Source organism: Oryctolagus cuniculus, chromosome 18 (genome assembly GCF_051225735.1).
Source record: "Oryctolagus cuniculus isolate XC-2025 breed Fujian yellow rabbit chromosome 18, ASM5122573v1, whole genome shotgun sequence".
In the NCBI taxonomy this organism is placed as follows: Eukaryota; Metazoa; Chordata; class Mammalia; order Lagomorpha; family Leporidae; genus Oryctolagus; species Oryctolagus cuniculus.
This window is the reverse complement of record NC_142884.1, coordinates 1,500,058-1,523,916: the sequence shown is the minus strand read 5'-3', so window position 1 is coordinate 1,523,916 and position 23,859 is coordinate 1,500,058. Positions and strand designations below refer to the sequence as shown.

At 46.6% G+C, this 23,859-nt stretch overlaps 1 protein-coding gene across 2 annotated transcripts; it reads left to right on the top strand.

Moving 5' to 3' along the window:
• Positions 1 to 23,335, top strand: ZNF304 (zinc finger protein 304). Of its 2 annotated transcripts, XM_017337898.4 has the most exons (3): positions 1 to 5,976; positions 8,281 to 8,407; positions 10,527 to 23,335. In XM_017337898.4, exons 1-3 carry the CDS (start codon positions 5,878 to 5,880, stop codon positions 12,308 to 12,310), a joined length of 2,010 nt encoding a protein of 669 aa, XP_017193387.1. In that variant the 5' UTR covers positions 1 to 5,877; the 3' UTR covers positions 12,311 to 23,335. The 2 variants fall into 2 exon arrangements, with proteins under 2 accessions (XP_017193387.1, XP_051691242.1); XM_051835282.3 differs by lacking the exon at positions 8,281 to 8,407.
• The last annotated feature ends 524 nt before the right edge of the window (positions 23,336 to 23,859 follow it).

The following is a 23,859-nucleotide window of genomic DNA, read 5'->3' as shown; positions in this document are numbered from 1 at the left end:
TAAAAAAGGAACAAAATCTTAGCATGTCTTGCTAGAAAGTAAATTCCATCCTGTACTTTAGAGGACATCATTATTTATAACTTTACTCATTTTCTTACTCTACCTCATAGTTTTTTCTTTTGTTTTTAAACATTTTTTTAAAGATTTATTTATTTTAATTGAAAGTCACAGTTACACAGAGGGAGAAGGAGAGAGAGACAGAGGAAGGGAGGAAGAGGTCTTAGATCTACTGGTTCACTCCCCAGATGGCCACAACGGCCAGAGCTGCACTGATCAGGAGCCAGGAGCTTCCTCCGGGTCTCCCACATGGGTGCAGGGGCCCAAGGACTTGGGCCATCTTCTACTGCTTTCCCAGGCCATAGCAGAGAGCTGGATTGGAAGTGAAGCGGCCAGGTCTTGAACTGGCACACGTATGGGATGCTGGCACTGCGGGCGGCGGCCCGTACCCCATAGTTTGATATTTTAACTGTGTACCAGTAATAGTAACTTAGGTTTTTTGGATTTTGAAATCTGCATGAGTAGAATAATGTATTGATGCTGTGTGTGTGTGTGTTGCCTGGATATACAAGGGCATTTAAAAAGTGGGAAGGAATTTAAAAAGCTTATTATGGTGCAAAAATTTTTGAAATCCATGCATAATTTAAAATTATTACACCTTGGCCAGTGCCGCGGCTCACTAGGCTAATCCTCTGCCTGCAGCACTGGCACCCCGGGTTCTAGTCCTGGTCGGGGTGCCAGATTCTGTCCCGGTCGCTCCTCTTTCAGTCCAGCTCTCTGCTGTGGCCTGGGAGTACAGTGAAGGATGGCCCAAGTGCTTGGTCCCTGCACCCGCATGGGAGACCAGGAGAAGCTCCTGGCTCCTGGCTTTGCATTGGCGCAGCATGCTGGCCGTAGCAGCCATTTGGGGGGGGGGGGGAGTGAACCAATGGAAGGAAGACCTTTCTCTCTGTCTTTCACTGTCCACTCTCCCTGTCAAAAAAAATTATTACACCTTGAGTAAAACAGGTAAAAGTCAAGTGCCTAGTCCAAATCCATACTTTTAAAAATAAGGGCAGGTCTCTTCAAAGTTTGCAAAGATAGTATTCTCCAATTTTGATTATCTGCCTCATTCATATAGATGGGTTATTTAGTATTTTGTGACTTGATTTTTAAGCACATCTGAAAATTTTCAACTATCTTCTGTTACTGATCATTATCCAGATTGTATTCTTTGCTTCATTTTAGTTAAAGAGGTTATTTATGATCCAACAGTGTTGGTTTTGTTCCTGTTCAGTGCTAAAAGCAAACATCCTCCAACTGACATCTGCCATTATGTATCTATCAAACCAAATTAATCAGTTATGATGTGTGACCCCCAATGCAGCTTTACCAATGCTTAGCCCATCTTAAAAATCAATTGCTCAGCCGGCGCCGTGGCTCAATAGGCTAATCCTCCACCTTGCGGCGCCGGCACACCGGGTTCTAGTCCCGGTTGGGGCGCCGGATTCTGTCCCGGTTGCCCCTCTTCCAGGCCAGCTCTCTTCTATGGCCAGGGAGTGCAGTGGAGGATGGCCCAGGTGCTTGGGCCCTGTACTCCATGGGAGACCAGGAAAAGCACCTGGATCCTGGCTCCTGCCATCGGATCAGCGCGGTGCGCCGGCTGCAGCGGCGGCCATTGGAGGGTGAACCAACCGCAAAGGAAGACCTTTCTCTCTCTGTCTCTCTCTCTCACTGTCCACTCTGCCTGTCAAAAATTAAAAAAAAAAAAATCAATTGCTCAGCTAGTATTACATTTCCTGATTTGTTTACATATTTATTATTATACTAAAATTGTTGTTTTAAGTAAGTTGAATTGATGTTAATATTCATTTACGAGGTGTAAGGTAGGCTTTTCTGCTGATGTTTTCTTCTATTTTTTAGATACAAATACACATTTTATGTATTTGTGATAATTACAGGGTGTACATTTTGTACATGTATCTTTGACCCACTCACTTTTTTTAATACTGGGGCTAGCGCTGTGGCACAGCAGGTTAACGCCCTGGCCTGAAGTGCCGGCCTCCCACATGGACGCGGTTCTAGTCCTGGCTGCTCCTCTTCCAGTCCAGCTCTCTGTTATGGCCTGGGAAAGTAGAAGATGATGGCCCAAGTCCTTGGGCCCCTGCACCCACGTGGGAAACCTGAAGGAAGCTCCTGGCTCCTGCCTTCAGATGGGCACAGCTCCAGGCGTTGCTATCAACTGGGGAGTGAACCATTAGATGGAAGACCTTTCTCTCTACCTCTCCTTCTCTCTGTAACTCTCTGATTTTTGAATAAATAAATTAGATCTTTTTTTAAAAAAGTATTTATAGTTCTCAAGAAAGTAAAATACAAGATTAAAAATTTTTTTAAAAAAAGATTTATTTATTTATTTGAAAGAGTTACGTAGAGAGAGGAGAGCCAGAGAGAGCGAGAGAGAGAGGTCTTCCATCTGCTGGTTCACTCCCCAATTGGCTGCAACAGCTGAAGCTGTGCCAGTCCAAAGCCGGGAGCCTCCTCCAGGTCTCCCACAAGGGTACAGGGGCCCAAGGACCCACTCACCATTGAATGTCAGTGGAGACAATTTATTTTGTGCTGTTTAAGAAGCTGAAAAAGTAGAGTAGTACAAATGTGTATATTGATGTAAAACTTTTTTTAAGATTTATTTATTTTAAAAGAGTTATAGAGAGGCAGAGAGAGAGAGAGATCTTCCATCCACTGGTTTACTTCCCAGATGTCTGCAACAGCCAGAGTTGTGCCAATCTGAGCCAGGAGCCTCCTCCAGGCCTCCCACACAGGTGCTAGGGGCCCAAGGACTTGGGCCATCTTCCACTGCTTTCTCAGGCTATAGCAGAGAGCTTGATCAGACGTGGAGCAGCCGGGACTCGAACTGGCGCCCATATGGCATGCGGGCACCACAGGCGGTGGCTTCATCTGCTGTGTATTTGTGGACTGGTTTGGTTGATCCATTGGGTGTTAGAATTTTTTCTGACAGCTTTACAAGATCAACCAATAAGGATAACCTTAAAGAGTTTGTAGTGGAACCTTCACCAATCCAGTAAGAATTCAGGACCCTCCTAACACAATGATTACCTCCAGCTCAGGCTTCTGCAACACATTGAAGGCTCCTAGCCGATGAGCTGGTTAATATGATGGACAGACTTGCTAACGGTCACACCATTAAGAACTCTGTTTGAGGTCATCGTGGTTCACATAACTCCTACATATGCTATGACCTTGCTTTGCCTTATAGCCCTGTCTGTGCGCTTTGTCAGGTCTGGTGGGTGTAGGGAGTCCTGTGGAATGCAAGATATGGTAGTACTGCCAACACTGTACCATACAAGAAAATGTTACACTGGTCTGCTGCTTTCTCCATTCCTCCTGGATGCACTGGTATACATTCATTCCTCCTTGATGACTGCTTCAGATGGAATGAGCCAATACTATTTATTGAGCAGTATGTGATGGGTACTTTTAATATAAATTCCTTCATGGGCATGGTAGTATTTCCCAGGCTAGTCCTGGCACAGCGATTGTTCTCAGACTTGGGTGAGCAACACAGTCCTCTGGAGGTTTTGTTACAGCAAGATTGCTAAGATCCACTCTATAAGTTTTTTTGGGGGGTTGAGTAAGGCCAAAGAACCTACATTTCCAGTAAATTATTGTATCATGCAAATGACACTGGTCTGGTTGGAGGGGCCGGCAGTGTGGTGCAGTGGGATAAAGTCCTGGCCTGCAGCACCAGCATCCCATATGGGCACCAGTTAGAGTCCCGGCTGCTCCACTTCCAGTCCAGCTCTCTGCTGATGCACCTGGGAGGGCAGTGGAGGATAGCCCAAGTCCTTGGGCCCCTGCGTGCATGTGGGAGACTTGGAAGACACTCTGGCTCCTGACTTCAGATCGTTGCAGCCATTTGGGGAGTGAACCAGCAGATGGAAGAATTCTCTCTCTCTCTCTCTCTGGTTCTCGCTCTCGCTCTCTCTCTGTGTGTGTGTGTGTGTGTGTGTGTGTGTAACTCTGTCAAATAAATGAAATAAATCTAAAAAAGAAAAATGAATGCTGGTTGGACTTCCAGCTTCTCCACTTCTGATACAGCTCCCTGCTTATGCACCTGAGAATGCAGAAGATGACCCCAAGTATTTGGGCTCCCATCACCCATCTGAGAGACCCAGGTGGAATTCCAGTTTCCTGAATTTGGCTTGGACCAGCCCAGGCTGTTGGGAACCTTCAGGGAGCGAGCCAGCAGATGATGATCTATCTCTTCCTCTCCCTCTGACGCTCCACCTTTCAAATAAAACTTTAAACAAACAATAAAAAAAAGCCCTCAGCATTAAGCTCATTTCTCAGCATGCTTTTTCTCTATTAATAGTTTTCTCTTCCTCAATCTGTATGCCATCCTCAAATTCTTTCCTCCATTGGTGACGATAAACTAGGTCTCCTAGTCCCCAACAGCCTCAAAATGGCCACAAAGGCTAGTACCAGTTCAGGCCCAAGCCAGGAGCCTGAAACTCCATCCAGTTCTCCCAGTGGATGGCAGGGGTCCAAGCACTCGGGCCATCTTCCACTATCTTCTCTGGCATGTTAGGAGGGAGCTGGATCAGAAGCAGAGCAGCTGGGACTTGAACTAACACTGTGATATGGGATGGTGGCAGCCTAACCTGTTGTCCCACAATGCTGGCTTGTATACATAAAAATATATGAGTGAGCTGAAAAGTACGCAAGTTTGCTTTCACGAAAAAATTTTAGCCATTACCTATGATGCTACTTGCTGAATCAGGGAGCGATTGCATCTTGTTTTAAAAAAAATATCAGCAACTGCAGACAGGGGTCTGATTTATCATGGTATAGCACTGTGTGAGAGCCTTTGGTAATGGTGAATGCTAATGACCTACAGACATTTAGCACTGTGTCCCAGGTCCTGTGCTAGGCACTCTCCCTCTAACTTCCCATGAGTTAGGCTGCAATATTTTTCCACTTTATTTTACTGTTTTGGTTTGTTCATGACTTTTCGAGTTCTCAAACTCAAGTTAGGGCCTCACCTCCCAAGGGATGCTATCTCAGAGGGTAAGCTGAGTCGGGGAACTTGAAATTTTTAATATGTAAGTTCGCAGTGATGGTGATGCTGCCAAATCAGGAACCAGATTTGGAATCTACGCCTTGCAAGATTATGTTACTATAAAGTCCTTGCGAGCACGGTATAGGCGTTGTTCAACTCAACTTTGAGTCCCCAGAGGTGAGAGAAGTGAAATGGCCTCCCCGGGCCTCAGACACAGGAGGATTAGGTCATCTGCTGAAAATTCCTGCGGCGTGGCCTCGTCCCGCGTGGCCCTGGAAACCTCGCCCCCTTTAAGAGGAACTTTGGCGTCCGCAAACGTCAAGACGCTCCTCCATCCTAATATTCTCTCCCTGCCTTCGCCCCGCGCCTCTTGGATGTTGTCCCGAAGAATCAAAGCTGTGTCCAGGGCCTCGCTGGTTGCAGCGAACCACCGACAGCACGCAAAGGTCTCCGCTGGGCCCCTCGGCAACAGCACGGGGTCAAAGGACCGCGCAGAAAACGCGCATTTCCGGTGCCCGCCGGGCAGAGGCGGGACTTCCGCCGTCGCCGCGGTGACGTCGTTTGTCTGTGCCTGGTCTGTCCACACCGGCGGCGAAGGCTAGGCCGGGAGAGCCGAGCGGAGACGGCTAGTAGGAAGGCTGGGGTCTTCGCCCGCGACGCGCACTGTGGCACGGGCGTCCTCGCGCGAGGGTCCGCCGGGGCTGCGCTTGCCGCGGCCTCCGCACCTGTCCCCGGCGTGTGTCACCCCGGGAGGCGGCACCCTGGCCTTGTGTGCGTGTTGACGCGGCGGAGACTGAGGCTCGGAGCAGCCCCTCCGTGGACTCATGAGGCTTCGCCCGAGCCTTCCAGGCCCACCCCGCTCGCCCGCTTCCCGCAGATCGGTTCTGCGCGCGGCAGCGGCTGAGGCGATGGACCCGGCTGAGGTGAGTGGAGGGTCCTTCAAGACCTCCGCCACCCGGACACGGCGGGTGGTGAGTCCTGGGGTGCCCCGCCTGCATTGATCTTTCCTCTGGAGTGTAGACCCGCGCCGGCGGGTGAGTGGAGATTCCCATTTCCAGGGCGAGTGCGATGAGGTGTGGAAGGGTTTCCCAGGCACAGGAGTACTTGTACCCATGCCTGGAGATGAGAACGCCTTAGGAGAGCTCAGGGAACAGCCGGTCTCTGTTCTGAACGGTGAGACGGGAAGCAGAGGGCCCGGGCTCGGGCTCGGGCTCGGGCTCGGGCTCGGGCTGGCGGCTTGAGCAGTCGAGGGAGCCGGGTTCGGAAGGTTTGGAAGGTTGGCACCGACGAGGGAGGTGCTCTGACGCAGCTCTTGCCAGGCTTCTGCTGGCCGCAGAGTGAAGAGGTGGAGAGGTCTGGTGGTGGGCTGAGACCCGGATGGAGTCCGCTGCAGTCGACCGAGGGAGTGTTCATGGCCGGTGGACAGTGGGGCCGTGGAAGTTAGGGCAACAGTATGGGCTTTTGTATATGTTCTGTTAGCAGGGCTCACCAGATTTTCTGATGAGCTGTAGTGATATCCTGGGATTCTTTACCTATTCTTTTCTCTGTATATGAGCCTGGGGGTGGGGCTGCAGGGTGGTCATTTATAGCATGATGTCCTCAGTGCAGGCTAGAAATTATGTGAAGTGTTCAGTATGGACAGCCAATCGAAATAGGACTGGTAGGTATAGGGAGCCCAGGGACAGGCATGTGCATGCGCCAGTGCTTGGAGCTAAGAGTGAGTTGGCAGTGCTCAGGGAACCACAGGTCTTAAGTGTATCTATTGAGAACATAGGACTTAGGTCGGATTCAAGCAGGAATGCTGGGCTGAAGAGCTGGGCCTCTGCTTGGAGTGGAGAAAGCCGCGAAAGACTCAGAGTAGAAGGAGGAAATGATCGAGATGTCTCAGATCTTAATAAGCTCCCTCAAGGGGCCAGTGCTGTGGTGTAGCAGGTAAAGCCGCTGCCTGCAGTGCCGGCACCCATTTGGGTGCTGGTTGGAGTCCCGGCTGCTCCATTTCCATCCAGCTCTCTGCTATGGCCTAGGAAAGCAATAGAAGATGGCCCAAGTGCTTGGGCCCCCTCACCCACGTGAGAGACTCAGAAGAGACTCGTGGCTCCTGGCTTCAGATTGGCGCAGCTCCTGCTGTTGCAGCCATTTGGAGAGTGCGTGAACCAGCAGATGGAAGACCTCTCTCTCTCTCTCTCTCTGCCTCTGCCTCTTTGTAACTCTGCCTTTCAAATAAATAGATAATTTTTTTTTTTAAGCTTCCTCTGGCTTTCAGGGAAACAGACAGACTGTGGGCATGAGGTGGGATTGTCGATGGTATCCTGCCCAGGTGTATGACTGTGAAGGTGAAAGAAGTTGGGGAATCTTTTTTAGTAGGTACCTGGGTTTTCTAGGGAAAGAAAAGAAAGAGTCATGGATGACCCCAGGAAGTGGAGAAATTAATGGCATGAGTAATTTTTAGTAGTTCTAACAGGAGTTAGGTTTGGCCATGTTTAGTTTGAGACGTCCCAAGAACTCTTGAGTTGAGGCCTCTGTTTGAACACAAGATTTAAGTCCTGGGGAGGGGTTCTGTTGGAGAAGTACAAAAGAGACAGCCAGTATATGTAGTGGGGTTGGGCAGTAGGGTCTTCAAGTCATGGTGGCAGTGCCATTAGTGAACTGGAAAGGGGAATCTGAGGACCGAGCGCTGGGCCTGTTGTGGAGGCACATGGGTGGCAGTACTGCATGTTACAGAGACAGAGAGCACTTCCTGGAAACTGCAGAGTGACATGGGGGATGCCGTGGGGGTGCGTGTGGTGTAGGCCAGAAGATTGTCAGTGGCGATGGGGAGTCCACATAGAGGCAGATGTGCTCCGCAGAGTGATGTATATATGTACATGTAGGGAGAACGTGAACTGTCAGCCGTCAGGCCTTGGTATTGCTGGCCTACTGGAGAAGGCTGAGCTAAAGTGTGGTCAGATCTGGGAGGCGTGATCTGAACAACACTTAGGAAAACTGGTTGGCAGGAGAGCGTCTGAACCCTTCATACCAGACCCAGAGTTTGGCAGCATCTAACCTGCCTGGTTTCACCTGTGTGAGAAGAGAGAGAGGCACTCGTGGGACCAAGGTCCGGCATCTCTTCTGAGTTAGGCTGGAGACGAGGGATACTGCGGGCCATAGATATGTAAGTGGATAGAGCGGGCGTGAGGGGTGTTCTGGGAAGACGCTGCCTCTGTGCTCAATTGTCCCCTTCGTGCCAGGGCTGTGTGACCTTTGAGGATGTGTTTGTGTACTTCTCCCCGGAGGAGTGGGAACTCCTTGAGGAGACGCAGAGGTTCCTGTACCGTGATGTGATGCTGGAGAACTTTGCACTTGTGGCCACAGTGGGTAAGTCCCTGCTTTTATCTATTGCTACGTGGCAAATTATTCTCACCTCCCCACCCCCAGTTTAGTGTCTTAAAACAACAAGTACATTACTTCTCAGTTCCAGTGCTCCAGGAATCTGGTCACAGCTGATGTGGGTGCTTTAGGCTCAGTGTCTCTTAGGTATGTCAGTCAAGCTGCCAACTGGAGGTGTCTCATTTGAAGGTGCATCTTGGGAACAGTCCATTTACCAGCTCATTCATGTGGGTCTCTGCAAGGATTTAGTTCTTTGTGGCTTGCTGAATATGAGTTAGTTCCTCGCTGGCTGTTGGCCAGAGGCCTCCCTCTTGTCATGTTGGCCTTTCCATAATGTACCTCGTAACACGAAAGCTGACTTCTTTTTGAGCAAGCGAGCAAGAGAGTGCCCACGACCGAATCCAGAATTGTCATCTAATCTCACAAGTGACAGTCCATCATGTTTACCATATTCAGTTCTTTAGAAATGAGTCAGTTGGGGACGGTGCTGTGGTACAGTGGGTTAAGCTGCTGCCTGCAACACCAGCATCCCGTATGGGTGCCAGTTGGAATCCTGGCTGCTCCACTTCCAATCCATCTCCTTGCTAATGCATCTGGGAAAGCAGCAGAAGTTGGCCTTAATACTGGGGCCCCTGCCCCATGTGAGAGACCCAGAAGAAGCTCCTGGCTTTGGCCTGGCCCAGCCCCAGCTGTTCTGGCCATTTGGGGAGTGAACCTGTGGATGGAAGACACCCCCGCCCCCCAACTCCGCCTTTCATGTAAATAAAATAGATATAAAAAAAAGAAAAGAGCCAGTCCAGCTTATAATCAAGGCAAATCACACAAGGGCAAGAGTAACAGAAGGCAGTGATCATTGGGGGCCATCGTGGAGGCTGGCTTCCACAGTCCTACACTCCTACACTTGTGTTCTTGGTAGTCTGATTCTCCCCAAGACATTCATTCTGTGCAGCTAGATGACTGACTCTTCTTGCCCCCAGCTTAGGTTCACAGAGTAGATGGAACGGGTCCAGTCAGGGCCGGGCCATGTGCAGTGGCCCCTTCCTCTCTGAATAGTCTCACCATCTGCTGCCCCAGATTTGGGGGTTGTTCATTGTGCTCGGCAGATTTGTACAGCTTGGGCACTCATTGGTTGTTACTTTCCTGGCACCTCTGTGTCCTAGGTTCTATCCTCCATTCTTCAGCTGATGTTTCCTGAGGCCTTATTAGGTCAGGAATTATAGGTATTGATATTGTCACTGCTAATGGTAGTTACAGGGCTGATCTTGGTTTTTGTTTATTTTTAACATTTTGGTTCTTCTCTGGGGGTGGATCTGCCAGCACCACTTACCTGCCCTTTTCTTTACATCTTTAATCCTCCAAATCCAATATATTTGCCCAAGTGGAGAGACAGGAAGCCGTGGGTATGTATAGGACAGGTGCCACTTTAGCCACCATTAGAGAGACCTGTAAAAGACTCAGAAAGGCTGAACAGGAGCTAGGGGAGGGTGTTATGTTAGGGATGGGTTCAAATTAAATCTTCAGACTATTCTATAGTCACCAGTGTTTTGTTACCAAGGCCTATAGTGATACTTAATTTCTTTTCCTTCACCATTCTTGGCACTTAGCCTACTTGTCACTTCTCTCCTGTCTTCCACCCTTTGGCTGTTCCCTCAATTCTCTGCCTCCATGTCCCACTCATGCTCCTCTGCTCCCCCTGTAATTCTCTACAACACTGGCCTACCTTCATGTGTCATGAGGTGTGTCCATGAAGTAGTCCTTGGGAGACAGCTACTTAGTTGGATTCAGATTTTGCAGGAGCTGGACATACCCTTCTGCACAGAGCTTAATGCAAAGCCTTCCTGAACTCTTTTGCAGATGAGTAAATAAAGAGACCTCGCCTCTTCTCCCTATCCTGTATACCATCATTAGGACCTCACCTGTTGTTAAGGTTCTTCCACTCTGACTTTTCAGGGCCCAGTATCAACAACCTGCCCTTCCTTAGATTGATTCTGGCTCCCTCATCCTTGTAACAAGCCAATGGACTATTTCATTGAAATATCACACACGTGACGGCTACTGCTTCCCATCAAAGTCAACATGCACTTCACCATCATCTCTTTGTTTTCAGATTGTTGGTGTGGAGCAGACAATGAGGAAGCATCTTCTGAGGACAACAGTGTAGAAGGAGTGTCACAGGTAACAACTCCTGAGTCAGGTCCGTTCATCCAGAGAGCCCCACCATGTGAGATGTGTTCCCCACTCTTGAAAGATGTTTCCCATCTGGCTGAACATCAGGAACCACATCCTCTCCACAAATTATACACATATGAACCATATGGGAGAGGATTCTCATTCAGTGCAAAGTTTTACCAGCAGCAGAAGCAAGATAATATGGACACTTCCTTCCAAGGGGATGGTGGAGGGGCCTCATTTGTGAAGGACCATGCAGTTGAGAAGTTAATGAGACCTCTTAGATGTAGTGAGGAAGAGATGGATTTTCCAGATAGCTCTGGCTTCTTCCAAAACAAGATCAATCCATGCAAAAGGACTGAGTGTGTGGAATCATTCCCACATAGCTCCAGTCTCAGGCAACACCAGGGAGACCATCATGGACAGATGCTTCTCAGTTGCAATAATGATGGAAAAGCCTTCCTGAATACCTGTACTGCCTTTGACAACCAGATGACTCATACTGGGGTGAGACCCTTTAGATGCCTCTCATGTGGAAATGTGTTCAAGGAGAAATCAGCTCTCATTAATCATAGAAAAATTCACAGTGGAGAAACATCTCATGTGTGTAAGGAGTGTGGAAAGGCCTTCGTTCACCTGTCTCACCTAAGAATGCACCAGAAACTTCACATTGGAAAAAGACATTACTCATGCAGTGAGTGCGGGAAAGCCTTCAGTCGCAAAGACACGCTTGTGCAGCACCAGAGAGTTCACACTGGGGAAAGATCTTATGACTGCAGTGCTTGTGGAAAAGCCTACAGCCGGAGCTCCCACCTTGTTCAGCACCAGAGAATTCACACTGGAGAAAGACCCTATAAGTGCAGTGAGTGTGGGAAAGCCTTCAGCCGTAAAGACACACTTGTTCAGCACCAGAGATTTCACACTGGAGAAAGGCCTTATGAGTGCAGTGAATGTGGGAAATTCTTTAGCCAAAGCTCCCACCTTATTGAGCACTGGAGAATTCATACTGGGGCAAGGCCTTATGAATGCATTGAATGTGGGAAATTCTTCAGCCATAATTCTAGCCTTATTAAACACCGGCGAGTCCACACAGGAGCAAGGTCTTATGTGTGCAGCAAGTGTGGGAAAGCCTTCAGCTGTAAAGACACGCTTGTTCAGCACCAGATAATTCACACTGGAGCACGGCCTTATGAATGCAGTGAATGTGGCAAGGCCTTCAGCCGTAAAGACACGCTTGTGCAACACCAGAAAATCCACACTGGAGAAAGGCCGTATGAATGTGGTGAATGTGGAAAATTCTTTAGCCATAGCTCCAACCTTATTGTGCACCAGAGAATTCACACTGGAGCAAAGCCTTATGAGTGCAGTGAATGCGGGAAATGCTTTAGCCACAACTCCAGCCTCATTCTACACCAGAGAGTTCACACTGGAGCAAGGCCTTATGTGTGCAATGAATGTGGAAAAGCCTATATAAGTAGCTCCCACCTTGTTCAGCATAAGAAGGTTCACACTGGAGCAAGACCTTATGAGTGCAGTGAATGTGGAAAATTCTTTAGTCGCAACTCCAGCCTCATTCTACACCAGAGGGTCCACACGGGAGAAAAGCCTTATGTGTGCAATGAATGTGGGAAAGCCTACAGCAGGAGCTCCCATCTGGTTCGTCACCAGAAAGTTCATACTGGAGAAAGGCCTCTTGAGTGCAATAGTTTTGGTGACCCTTAAGCTGCATCTGGTAAACTTGTGTAGTGCCAGACAATTCATACTAGAGAAAAAGGTTTATAAATAAAGAAAATGTGTTATATCCTTGCTCAACCTAATAGGGACTCACACCAGAGAAAAGCTCTAAGAGTAACCTTGATGACAGGACCATCATCCAGCAGATGAACCTTGTACATTCATACATCTATCCTGGAGAGATTCCTAATAAGCACCATGTATGTGGGAAGTTCTCCTAAGGTGCATTGGACATCTAAATGTCCAGGGCTCTTGACAGAGTTATACCACTGCCAGTGCCTGTGGTAGAAGCCATCTTATTGCTACCAGCCTTTGTGTCAATCATTCCATTTTGCTCAGGGAAGGCAGATCTCTGTGCTGTTATTCCTTTCAGGGAGTCATGAGTGTTCTGATCCCATTGAAGGTCCTACTTTATCCCTTGTGATTAGGTTCTGAGTGGATGTGATCCAGCTCTGGCTGAAAGGTTCTAGATGAGGTTTCCTTTTTTCTTTTATTTATTTATTTATTTATTTTTTATTTTTTTGACAGGCAGAGTGGACAGTGAGAGAGAGAGACAGAGAGAAAGGTCTTCCTTTTGCCGTTGGTTCACCCTCCAATGGCCGCCGTGGCCAGCACGCTGCGGCCGGCGCACCGCACTGATCGGATGGCAGGAGCCAGGTACTTATCCTGGTCTCCCATGGGGTGCAGGGCCCAAGTACTTGGGCCATCCTCCACTGCACTCCCGGGCCACAGCAGAGAGCTGGCCTGGAAGAGGGGCAACCGGAACAGAATCTGGTGCCCCGACCGGGACTAGAACCCGGTATGCCGGCGCCGCAAGGCGGAGGATTAGCCTAGTGAGCCGCGGCGCCAGCCAAGAGGTTTCCTTTTTTCATGGACAGTGTTGACTGTAAACATGAGAGCTGTGAATTGTTTATCCTGCTGCCAAATAACTCAGTTTTAGAACTCTGTCCCATGCTGCTGCGTAGTGCAGCATTTACTCATGAGGATTTTGTTAACTGTGTGAGGTGAGTTGAGAGAAGAGATGGGTCTGTCAACAGAAGGGAGGAACATACTTTGTGGGCACAACCTTTGCTGTGTCTCAAAGGGGACCACAGTATTGGAGAACAGTTACGTGGCCTGGATGTGAAATTTCCTGTGAGCTCAGTGTTTATTCTAGAGGGCATAGAAGCAGATTTTCCATTGCTTCTAAAAATGATGTGAGTTGGGTCCTTTGACTGTCACATATGTCTCAGCACTGCTAAGGGATTGCTATCTCCCAGGCTTGCATATAAGCCACTTCCTGATATTCAGGATTCTATAGGCAAGTGCTGTTGACTGTAAGGCCTACAGGGCAAGGTGGGAATTATAATTCGTATAGAAACACTTGAGTTAATGGAACAGGGATCACTGTGACATATGAGATATGTGCATTCTAAAAGAGAATTCACAAATGTTCTTACATTATGGCTATGTGAGATGAGAATGTACGGAAATCCTCAAGACCTCCAGACATCAGGAGTGGCCAAGGCCATTGTTAGAGATAATAATCTAAAGTGTGGTGGGCTTCTCTGCTTCCCTGGGCTATTGACCTTGTGGCCATCACTGCCTAGGTAGGCACACAAGCTCTGACAGGAGAGATCCAGGTATGGGGCTTCTCCGACCCTGCCAGCATTCCTGGTGACTAAGTGGACATGGGCTCCATTGTTCTCTGCTTTTTGCCGACTTTGAGGCAGGGCTCATTCTAAATTGTGGGGAGAGAGATATAGTAGAGCCAAAATAAGTTGGAAGATCTGATTCTCCAAGAGGAATGGTAGATAAGGATTTTGATGGGGAATATTTAGTTCTTAATGATTGATTGAGGTATGGTTAACACACAATCAAATGCAAATATATGAAGTATAAAATGTGCTGTCTGTTTTATCGTATGAAGCCACTATAGTCAAGATAATGAAAGTATCCAACACTATAAAAAGATTCCTTGAGTCCCTTAGTAATCTGTACCTCCCAATTCTTTCTAGCCCTCTTTCAATTCACAAACAGCAGCAAGTGTTTTCTAGAATTTTATAAGTAAAATCATACAATATACTTTTTTGTAGGTGAGATTTCTAGCTTTTGCCACTAACCAAAACTGTTTTGAGATTAATCCATCTTGTTGTATGATTCAAGTTTATTCATTTGCATTACTTGGTTTTTCATTGCATACTATAATTTTTCTTGTTGTTTTGCTTTTATGCATTCAGTTAATGGCTATTTGAGTTGTTTCCAGTTTTTGACTGTTAAAATAAGGCTGCTGTGAAGTACCCTATTAAGAATATGTTTTATCTTGTAAGAAAATGCCAGTGACTATACCAATTTGCATTACACCCAGCAATGAATGAGTTTCTGCTGTTCCAGGTTCTTTTCAACATTTGACATTGTTAGTGTTTTTGGATTTATGTGAAGTGTTATGTCGTTGTTGCTTAATTGTAGTTCCCTAATGACACACCATGAACATCTTTTCATATTCTTTCAACAATGTCCAGCAGAGCAGAAGTTTTAAATTTAATCAAGTTTCATGAACCTAATTGTTCTTTCATGGATTATATTTTGGTGTTGTATTTAAAAAGTTATTGCCAAACCCAAGGTCACCTACGTTTTCTCTGACAATATCTTCTAGGAGTTTTTCTAGTTTTGTTTTCTATATTCAGGGCCTATAATCTTGAGTAAATATTTGTGAAGGCTATAAGGTGTGTTTCTAGATTCATTTTTTTAAAACATGAAGTGTCTAGTAGTTCTAGCACTATTTATTGAAATTCCATTGAATTCTCTTCAATCCTTTGAAAAAAATGCATTTGTGTGCATCTATTATAGGGCCCTCTATCCCAAGTCTCTGCATGTATTGAGATATGTAGTATTTTGGTGTTTTTGGTTTTTATATATATGGTGTCTTAATTGATTTTCTAATGTTAAACCAACCTTGCATTCCTGAGACAGATCTCTGGTCATCCTTTATATTTGTTGAAAAATTAATATTAATGATACTTTGTTCACGTATTTTTATCTACACTGATGAAGGATAGTTGGTTTGTAGTTTTCTTGTGATGTCTCTGACTTTGCTATCAGGATAACTTAGACCCCATAGTCTGATTTGGGAAATGTTTCCTCCTTTATTTTCTGGAGGAATTTGTAAATGGTTAATGATTTTTTTTTTTTTTTAATTTTGACAGGCAGAGTTAGACAGTGAGAGAGACAGAGAGAAAGGTCTTCCTTCTGTTGGTTTACCCCACAAATGGCTGCTGTGGTTGGCGAGCTGCGCTGATCCGAAGCCAGGTGCTTCCTCCTGGTCTCCCATGCGGGTTCAGGGGCCCAAGCACTTGGGCCATCCTCCACTGCCTTCCCAGGCCACAGCAGGGAGCTGGACTGGAAGAGGAGCAACCAGGACTAGAACCCAGTGCCCATATGGGATGCTGGTGCTGCAGGTGGAGGATTAACCAAGTGAGCCACGGCGCCAGGCCCTGGTTAGTGATATTTTTTAAATGTTTGATAGAATTTACAAGTAAAGGTATTTGAGCCTGAGATTTTCTTGTGAGAATATGTTTGATGAGAAATTACTTAGAGGTAGGTGTTTGGCACAACTGTGAAGATACCTTTTGGGGGGACAGAGTTCTGCTGTAGGGGATTAAAATGCTGTTGTGACACTGGCATCCTGTATCACAGTGCTGGATTGAGTCTCAGCTGCTCCTGTTCTAATCCAGCTTCTTACTAATGTACTTGGAAGGGCAATGGAAGATGGCCCAAATACTTGAGCCTCTGTCATCTCTGTGGGAGACCAGGATGGAGTTGCTGGCTCCTGGCTGAGCCCTGGTTGTGTCATTTGGAGAGCAAACCAGCACTTGGAATATCAATCACTCAGTCAGTCTCTCCCTTTCAAATAAGTCAACCTTAAAAAAAAAAAACAAACAAAGATGGGAGCCAGCATGGTGTTTTTGGTTTTTATATATATGGTGTCTTAATTGATTTTCTGATGTTAAACCAACCTTGCATTCCTGAGACAGATCTCTGATCATGATGTATAATCCTTTACATTTGTTGAAAAATTAATATTAATGATACTTTATCCACGTATGGTTAAGCCATTGCTTTCAAAGTTGGCATCCCATATTGGAGCACTTGCTTGAGTCCTGGCTACTCTTTCCAATCTGGCTCCCTGCTAATGTGCCTGTGGAAGCAGTGGAGGATGACCCAAGTGTCTGGACCGGCCTTGGCTATTACGGCCATTTGGGGGGTGAACGAGTAGATGGAAGATCAGTCTCTTTTCATTTCAAATAAATAAAAAAAATACACATAAACACATATGTACATCAATAATAATAATAATAATAATAAAAGATGTTTCTGGGGATCCCTCTAACCCATATCAGTGTTCAGAGTGCCTGGGTTTAAGTCCCAACTCTGCTTCCAGTTCCAACTCTGAATTTGCACTCTGGGAGGCAGCAGGTGATGGCTCAAGTACTTGGGTTCCTACCACCCACATGGAGACCCAGATGGGCTTCTGGGATCCTGGCTTCAGCCTGGACCAACCCTGACCAGGAGGGCCATTTGGGGAGTTTCTGTCTCTGCCCCTCTTCTTTTCAGATAAATAAAAAGGAGAAAAAAATAATATTGCTTGGGATACCTGCATCCCACATTGGAGTGTCTGGGTTCAAGTCTCAGCTCTGATTCCTTTTTTTTTTTTTTTTTTTTTAAGGTTTATTTTATTTATTTGAAAGAGTCACAGAGAGAGAGGCAGAGAGACAGAGAGGTCTTCTATCTGCTGGTTCACTCCCCAAATGGCCACAACAGCTGAAGCTATGCCTATCTGAAGCCAGGAGCCATATGGGATGCTGGTACTGCATGTGGCAGCTTTACCCACTATGCCACAGTGCCGGATCCATCTTCAGTTTTGTTTTATTTATTTACTTGAAAGAGTTACACAGAGAAGGAGAGGTAGAGAGAAAGAGGTCTTACATCTGCTGGTTCACTCCCCAGTTGGCCGCAATGGTTGGAACTGTGCCAGTCCGAAGCCAGGAGCCAAGAATTCCTCCAGGTCTCCCACATGGGTGCAGGGGCCCAAGGACTTGGGCTATTCTCCATTGCTTTTCAAGGCCATAGCAGAGAGCTTGATCAGAAGTGGAGCAGCCGGGACAGGAACCAGCACCCATATGGGATGCTGGCACTGCAAGTGGCAGCCTCACCCACTACACCACAGTGCCAGCCCACCCCCCCACCTCAGCTCTGCTTCTAATTCCAGCTTCCCTCTAATTTGCACTCTGGGAGATAGCTTGTAACAGGTCAAGTTCTTGGGTCCATGCCACCCACATGGAAGACCCAGGCTGAGTTCCAGAGTCATAGCTTCAACCTGACCCAACCCAGCTGTTGTAGGCATTTAGGGAGTAAACTAGCAATGAAAGATTTCTCTGTATGTGTTTTTCTGCCTTTCAAATAAAATGAAAATGAGGGCCCAGCGTTGCGGTTTTATGGATAAAGCTTTCACTTGCAATGCCATAAAGGTGTGGTTCATGTCCTAGTCATTGCAATTCTGATCCACCTCCCTGCTAATGGCCTGGGAAAAGCAGTGAAGATGCCCAGTGCTTGGGCCCTGCACCCATGTGGGAGACCTGGGAGAAGCTCCTGGCTCCTGGCTTCAGCCTCTCCCAGCCCCAGTCATTTTGTCCATCTGGGGAGCGAACACACAGATGGAAGATCTCTGTCTTTCCCTCTTTCTATAACTCTTTCAAATAAATAAATAAATTTTTAAAAAAAATGAAAATGAATAAAGTTACTTACTCTAGTTCTATATACTAATTGTTAAGTCACTCTTGATCACTTTGATATGTTCTGAATATACCCCTGCCCAGAATTCCTGAATTGAAACCTTAGCATCAGTGCATCCCCATCAAAAGAGGAGTTGATTAAATCAAGTGAGTGGGTCCTCGTGAGTAGAGTTAGTGCCCTTGAAAAGAGGTTTGAGGGAGCCGTTCACTTGTGCCAGCAGAGGACAGAGAAGGTGCCGTCTAAAGCAGAGAGCAAACCCTTACCAGACACTGAATTCCTGTTGCTTTCATCATGGACTTTCTAGCCAGTAAGACTGAGAAATAAATTTATTTTTATTTTTTAAGATTTATTTATTTATTTGGAAGTCAGAGTTATACAGAGAAAGAAGGAGAGGCAGAGAGAGAGACCGAGGTCTTCCATCTGCTGGTTCACTCCCCCAGTTGTCCGCAGTGGACGGAGCTGCACTGATCTGAAGCCAGGAGCCTCCTCCTGGTTTCCCACATGGATGCAGGGGCCCAAGGACTTGGGCCATCTTCTACAGCTTTCCCAGGCCACAGCAGAGAGCCGGATTGGAAGTGGAGCAGCCGGGACTTGAACTGGTGCCCATATGGGATGTCAGCATTGCAGATGATGGCTTAACCCGTTATGCCACAGTGCCGGCCTCAATATATTTATTTTTCTTTAAAGGTTTATTTATCTATTTATTTGAGAGGCAGAGTTACAACAGAGAGAGAGAGAGAGAGAGGTGCACTCCCCAAATGGCTGCAGCAGCCGGAGCTGGGCCAGGCTGAAGCCAGGGACCAGGAGCTTCTTTCTGATGTCCCACATTGGTGCAGGGGCCTAAGCACTTGGGCCATCCTCCACTGCTTTCCCAGGCCAATTAGCAGGGAGGTGGATGGGAAGTGGAGCAGCCAGGACTCAAACTGGCACCCATAGGTGATGCCAGCACTGCAGGCAGAGTCTTAACCTACTACACCATAGCACCAGCTCCAAATGTATATTTCTTATAAATACCCAGCATAGAGTATATTGTCATAATAGCCCAAGTAGACTAAGAGACAGTATCTTTGTGTATTTCAACTAAATTTTCTGATTTTGGCAGAATGGGGGGGTGCAGATAAATTTTTAATTTATTTGACAGGTAAAGTTACAGACAGACAGAGAGAGAGAGACAAAGAGAAAGGTCTTCCTTCCATTGGTTCACTTCCCAAATGGCTGCCACGGCTGGCACTGTGCCGATCCGAAGCCAGGAGCCAGGTGCTTCCTCATGGTCTCCCACGCAGTTGCAGGGGCAGGGGCCCAAGCACTTGGGCCATCCTCCACTGCCCTTCTGGGCCACAGCAGAGAGCTGGACTGGAAGAGGAACAACCGGGACTAGAACCCGGCACCCATATGGAGTGCCGGCACCGCAGGCGGAGGATTAACCAAGTGAGCCATCACACTGACTCCAGATAAAGAATATTCTTAATGGGGCTGGCACTGTGGCACAGCAGGCTAGCCTGCAGCGTGCATTGTCAACAGCCATATGGGTGTCGGTTTGAATCCTGACTGCTCAACTTCCAATCTCTCCCTGCTAATGTGCCTGGGGAAGCAGAAGAAGATGGCTCAAGTCCGTGGGCCCTTGCACCCATGTGAGAGACCCAAAAGAAGTGCCAGGCTCCTAGCTTTGACCTGGCCCAGCCCTGGCCATTGTGGCCATTTGGGGAGTGAACCAGCAAGTGGGAGATCTTTTTCTGCTTCTCCTCCTCTTTCTGTAACTCTGCCTTTTAAATAAATAAAAGATTTATTTGTTTATTTGAAACTCAGGGTTAGAATCAGGGAGGGACAGAGAGAGCCTCTGTCCTCTGTGTGTTCCCCAGTTGGCCACAATGGCCTGGGCTGGGTCAGGCTGAAGGCAGGAGCCAGGAACTTCATCTGGGAATTTCACATGTGTGTACCTATTCAAATGATGTGTGATTTTTGTTCTTCATTTTATGGATGGGATGAATCATATTTTTGACCTGCATATTTTGAATTATCCTTATATCCCTGGGATAAATCTCACTTGATCATGATGTAGAATCTTTGTGATATGCTGTTGGATCGAGTTTGTTAGTATTTTGTTGGGATTTTCTATATCTGTATTCATCAAGGACAGTGGTCTCTAGTTTCCTTTGTGTGTGTGTCTTTTTCTGGTTTTGGTATTAGCACTGTTAAGTGGCCTTGTAGAATAGTTTGACAAAACTACCTTCCCAGTTTTCGAAAATAGTCTGAAAAGAATTAGAATTTATTCTTCTTTAAAGGTTTTGTAGGCATATACATTTAGCCTAACAATTAAGGTGTCGGTTAAGATGCCTGCATCCCGTATCAGAGAACGTGGGTTACTTAGCCGGCTCCGGCTCCTGCTCCTAACTCCATCTTCCTGCCACAGCAGGCTGAGTGATTCTGTTCCTGCTGCCTACGTGGAAGAGCTGGGTTGAATTCCTGGCTACTAGCTTCAGTCCAGCCAGTCCTGGAGATTCCTCCCCACCCCCCACCGTTGATAAGTGATTTGAATAAGTACGAATTAAAATAAAACTTTTAGCATTCAGTATTGAAGCAGTCAGACCCTGGACTTTTCTTTCATTAGGAGATTTAAAATTGCTTCTTTAATTCTTGTAATTATTGGTCTATTTAAATTTTCTTTTTAAAAATTACTTTTATTTGAAAGAAAGTTACAGAGAGAAAGGGGAGAAAGAGAGGAGAGAGATCTTCTATCCGCTGGTTCACTGTCCAAATGACTGCAATGGCCAGGGCTGGCCAGTTTGGAGCCAGGAGCCAGAACTCCATCCAGGTCTCCCACGTGGTTAGCAGAGACCCAAGCTTGTGGGCCGTCTTCTGCTGCTTTCTCAGTTGGATTGGCAGGCTTCAAAGTGGAACAGGTGCAACTTGAACTGGCACCCGTATGGGATGCCAGCATTGCAGGCAGAGGCTTAGATCACTGTGTCCCCCAATGCCGGCCCCTTAATTTTCTGTTTTTTTTTTTATTTGATCTTGGTAGGCTGTATATGTACATGGATTTAACCATTTTTTCTAGTTTCCCGATTTTTAAAAAGATTTTTAAATTTCTTCATTTATTTGAAAGGCTGAGGAGGGGAGATGGAGCGAGAGAGAGAGAGAAAAATGGAAGGAGAGAGACAGAAAGAGCTTCCACCCAGACTCACTTCCCAGATAGCCAGTTCTGGGCCAGGCTGAAGCCAGGAGCCAGGAGCTCAGTCTGGGCCCCCCATGTGGATGTTAGAGACTCAGATACTTGAGTCATCTTCCACTGCTTTCCCAGGCCCATTATCATGGAGCTGGATCAGAAGTTGAGCAGCTGAGATGCAAACTGGCACTCTGATCTGGGATGCTCGATGCTGGCATTGCAAGCTTAACCCTCTGCACCCAATGCCAGCCCGTAGTTTTCTAATTTGTTAGTGTAATATATAACTGTCCTTATAGTTTATTATGATCCTTTGGTATCCATTGTATTGTCCTTTTTGTTCTTAATTTTATTTGTGTGTTTTCATTTTTTAAAGATATATGTACTTATTTGAAAGGCAGAATTACAGAGAGAGGGAGAGATAGAGACAGTTTTCCATGCACTGGTTCACTCCCCGAATGACTGCAATGGCTGGGTCTGGGTCAGGCCATAGCCAGAAGCCTAGATCTCCCTCTGGGTCTCCCGCTTGGGTGGCAGGGGTCCAGGCACTGAGACCATAGGTGCTTTCCTAAGTGCATTAGCAGGGAGCTCGATCAGAAGTAGAGCAGCTGCGCCTCGAACCAGAGTTCATTTGGGATGCCTGTGTTGCAGGCGGTGGTTTAACCCACTGTGCCACAACACCAGCTCCTCCCTCTTTTCTTTGTTCTTGCTAAAGTTTAAAAATTGTCTGTCTCAAAAGATCAGTTTTTGTTTTGCTAATCTTTTGCATTTTTATCTTGATTTTGTTTATTTGTTCTGATCTTTATTATTTATTTCCTTCTAGTAATGTTTTTTTATCTTGCTGTTTGGGGTCCTTTAGTTACATTCTTTAAGAAAATCTTACTTTTTTAGGCTGACGCAGCGGCTCAATAGGCTAATCCTCCACCTGCGGCACTGGCACACCGGGTTCTGGTCCCAGTCAGGGCACCAGATTCTGTCCCGGTTGCCCCTCTTCCAGGCCAGCTCTCTGCTATGGCCCAGGAGTGCAGTGGAGGATGGCCCAAGTACTTGGGCCCTGCACCCCATGGGAGACTAGAAGAAGCACCTGGCTCCTGGCTTCGGATCTGCGCAGTGCACCGGGCGCAGCGTGTTGGCCGTAGCGGCCATTGGGGGATGAACTAACAGAAAAGGAAGATCTTTCTCTCTGTCTCTGTCTCTCACTGTCCACTCTGCCTGTCCAAAAAAAAAAAAAAAAAAAAAAATCTTACTTTTTTGATATAGGTATTCATTGTCATAAACTTTTTTAAAAATGTGGATTTTGACGTATCTCATGGGTTTTGATATGTGATGTTTCATTTGTTTTAGGAAATGTTTTTTAATTTCTTAAATGACCATTTGGTCACTTAGGAGCATGTGTTTAATTTACATGTATTTGTATAGTGTTCATTCTTCTGTTGTTGATTGTTTGTTGTGGAACATCAGGTTAAGCTGCACTTGGCAATGCCAGCATCCCATATCACAGTGTTGGTTTAAGTCCTGGCTCCTCTGCTTCTGATCCAGCTTACCGCTAATGTGCCTGGGAAGGCAACAGAGGGTGGCCCAAGTACTTGGGCCCCTGCCACAGATGTGGGAGACCCGGATGGAATTACAGGCTCCTGGCTTTAGTCTGATTAGTCCTAGCTATCGTGGCCACTTGGGGAATGGACCAGCAGAAAGAAGAGCTCTCTCTCTCCATCTCCATCTTCCTTCCCTCCCTTTCTTTGTCACTCTGCCTTTCAAATGTATGAATCTAAACATAAAAATGTCATGTTATGTAAAACTCAGAACATGTTGTCAAAATGTCATGTAACCCTTTGTTTGAAGTGTTTTGCTTGTTACCACCAAAAATACTTGTTGAACAAGTCATGAAAGCCACTTCTTTGTATTGTGTGCAATATTTGGAGGATATCATATTTACCCAATGTCCAATTTAAAGGAGACTTTATATATGTATGTATGTAAAAGATAATATATTGTTCCAGTGTCCTATTTATAGGACCATCTGTATTTTCATTTTTGGTGATAATAAAGTATATATAGCTCTACATATAATTTCCAACCTATTTTAGTGCACCTGTGTCAATTGTGTTTTAATATTCACAGAATTGAAAACTTGGAACTTAATGGGTCAATAATTGCCCACTGAGAAAGTTCACAAATTTTGAGGTGCATTTGTTGTACAAAAAAATTGATAGTACAACTTCCACAAGAATTGAAAATGCGTTTTGCGGCCGGCGCCACGGCTCACTAGGCTAATCCTCCGCCTGCGGCGCCGGCACACCAGGTTGTAGTCCCGGTCGGGGCGCTGGATTCTGTCCCGGTTGCCCCTCTTCCTGGCCAGCTCTCTGCTATGGCCAGGGAGTGCAGCGGAGGATGGCCCAAGTACTTGGGCCCTGCACCCCATGGGAGACCAGGATAAGTACGTGGCTCCTGCCATCGGATCAGCGCGGTGCGCCGGCCGCGGTGGCCATTGGAGGGTGAACCAACGGTAAAGGAAAACCTTTCTCCCTGTCTCTCTCTCTCACTGTCCACTCTGTCAAAAAAAAAAAAAAAATACGTTTTGCAATGTCATGTCTTGTTTAGCTAC

What these genes read in the sequence shown, in the direction of transcription:
- ZNF304 (XM_017337898.4), top strand. Translation starts at nt 5,878, where the DNA reads ATGAGGCTTCGCCCGAGCCTTCCAGGCCCACCCCGCTCGCCCGCTTCC. An exon ending in AGGCGATGGACCCGGCTGAG is followed by an intron (nt 5,977 to 8,280) that starts GTGAGTGGAGGG and finishes CCTTCGTGCCAG; the next exon opens with GGCTGTGTGACCTTTGAGGA. An exon ending in TGCACTTGTGGCCACAGTGG is followed by an intron (nt 8,408 to 10,526) that starts GTAAGTCCCTGC and finishes CTTTGTTTTCAG; the next exon opens with ATTGTTGGTGTGGAGCAGAC.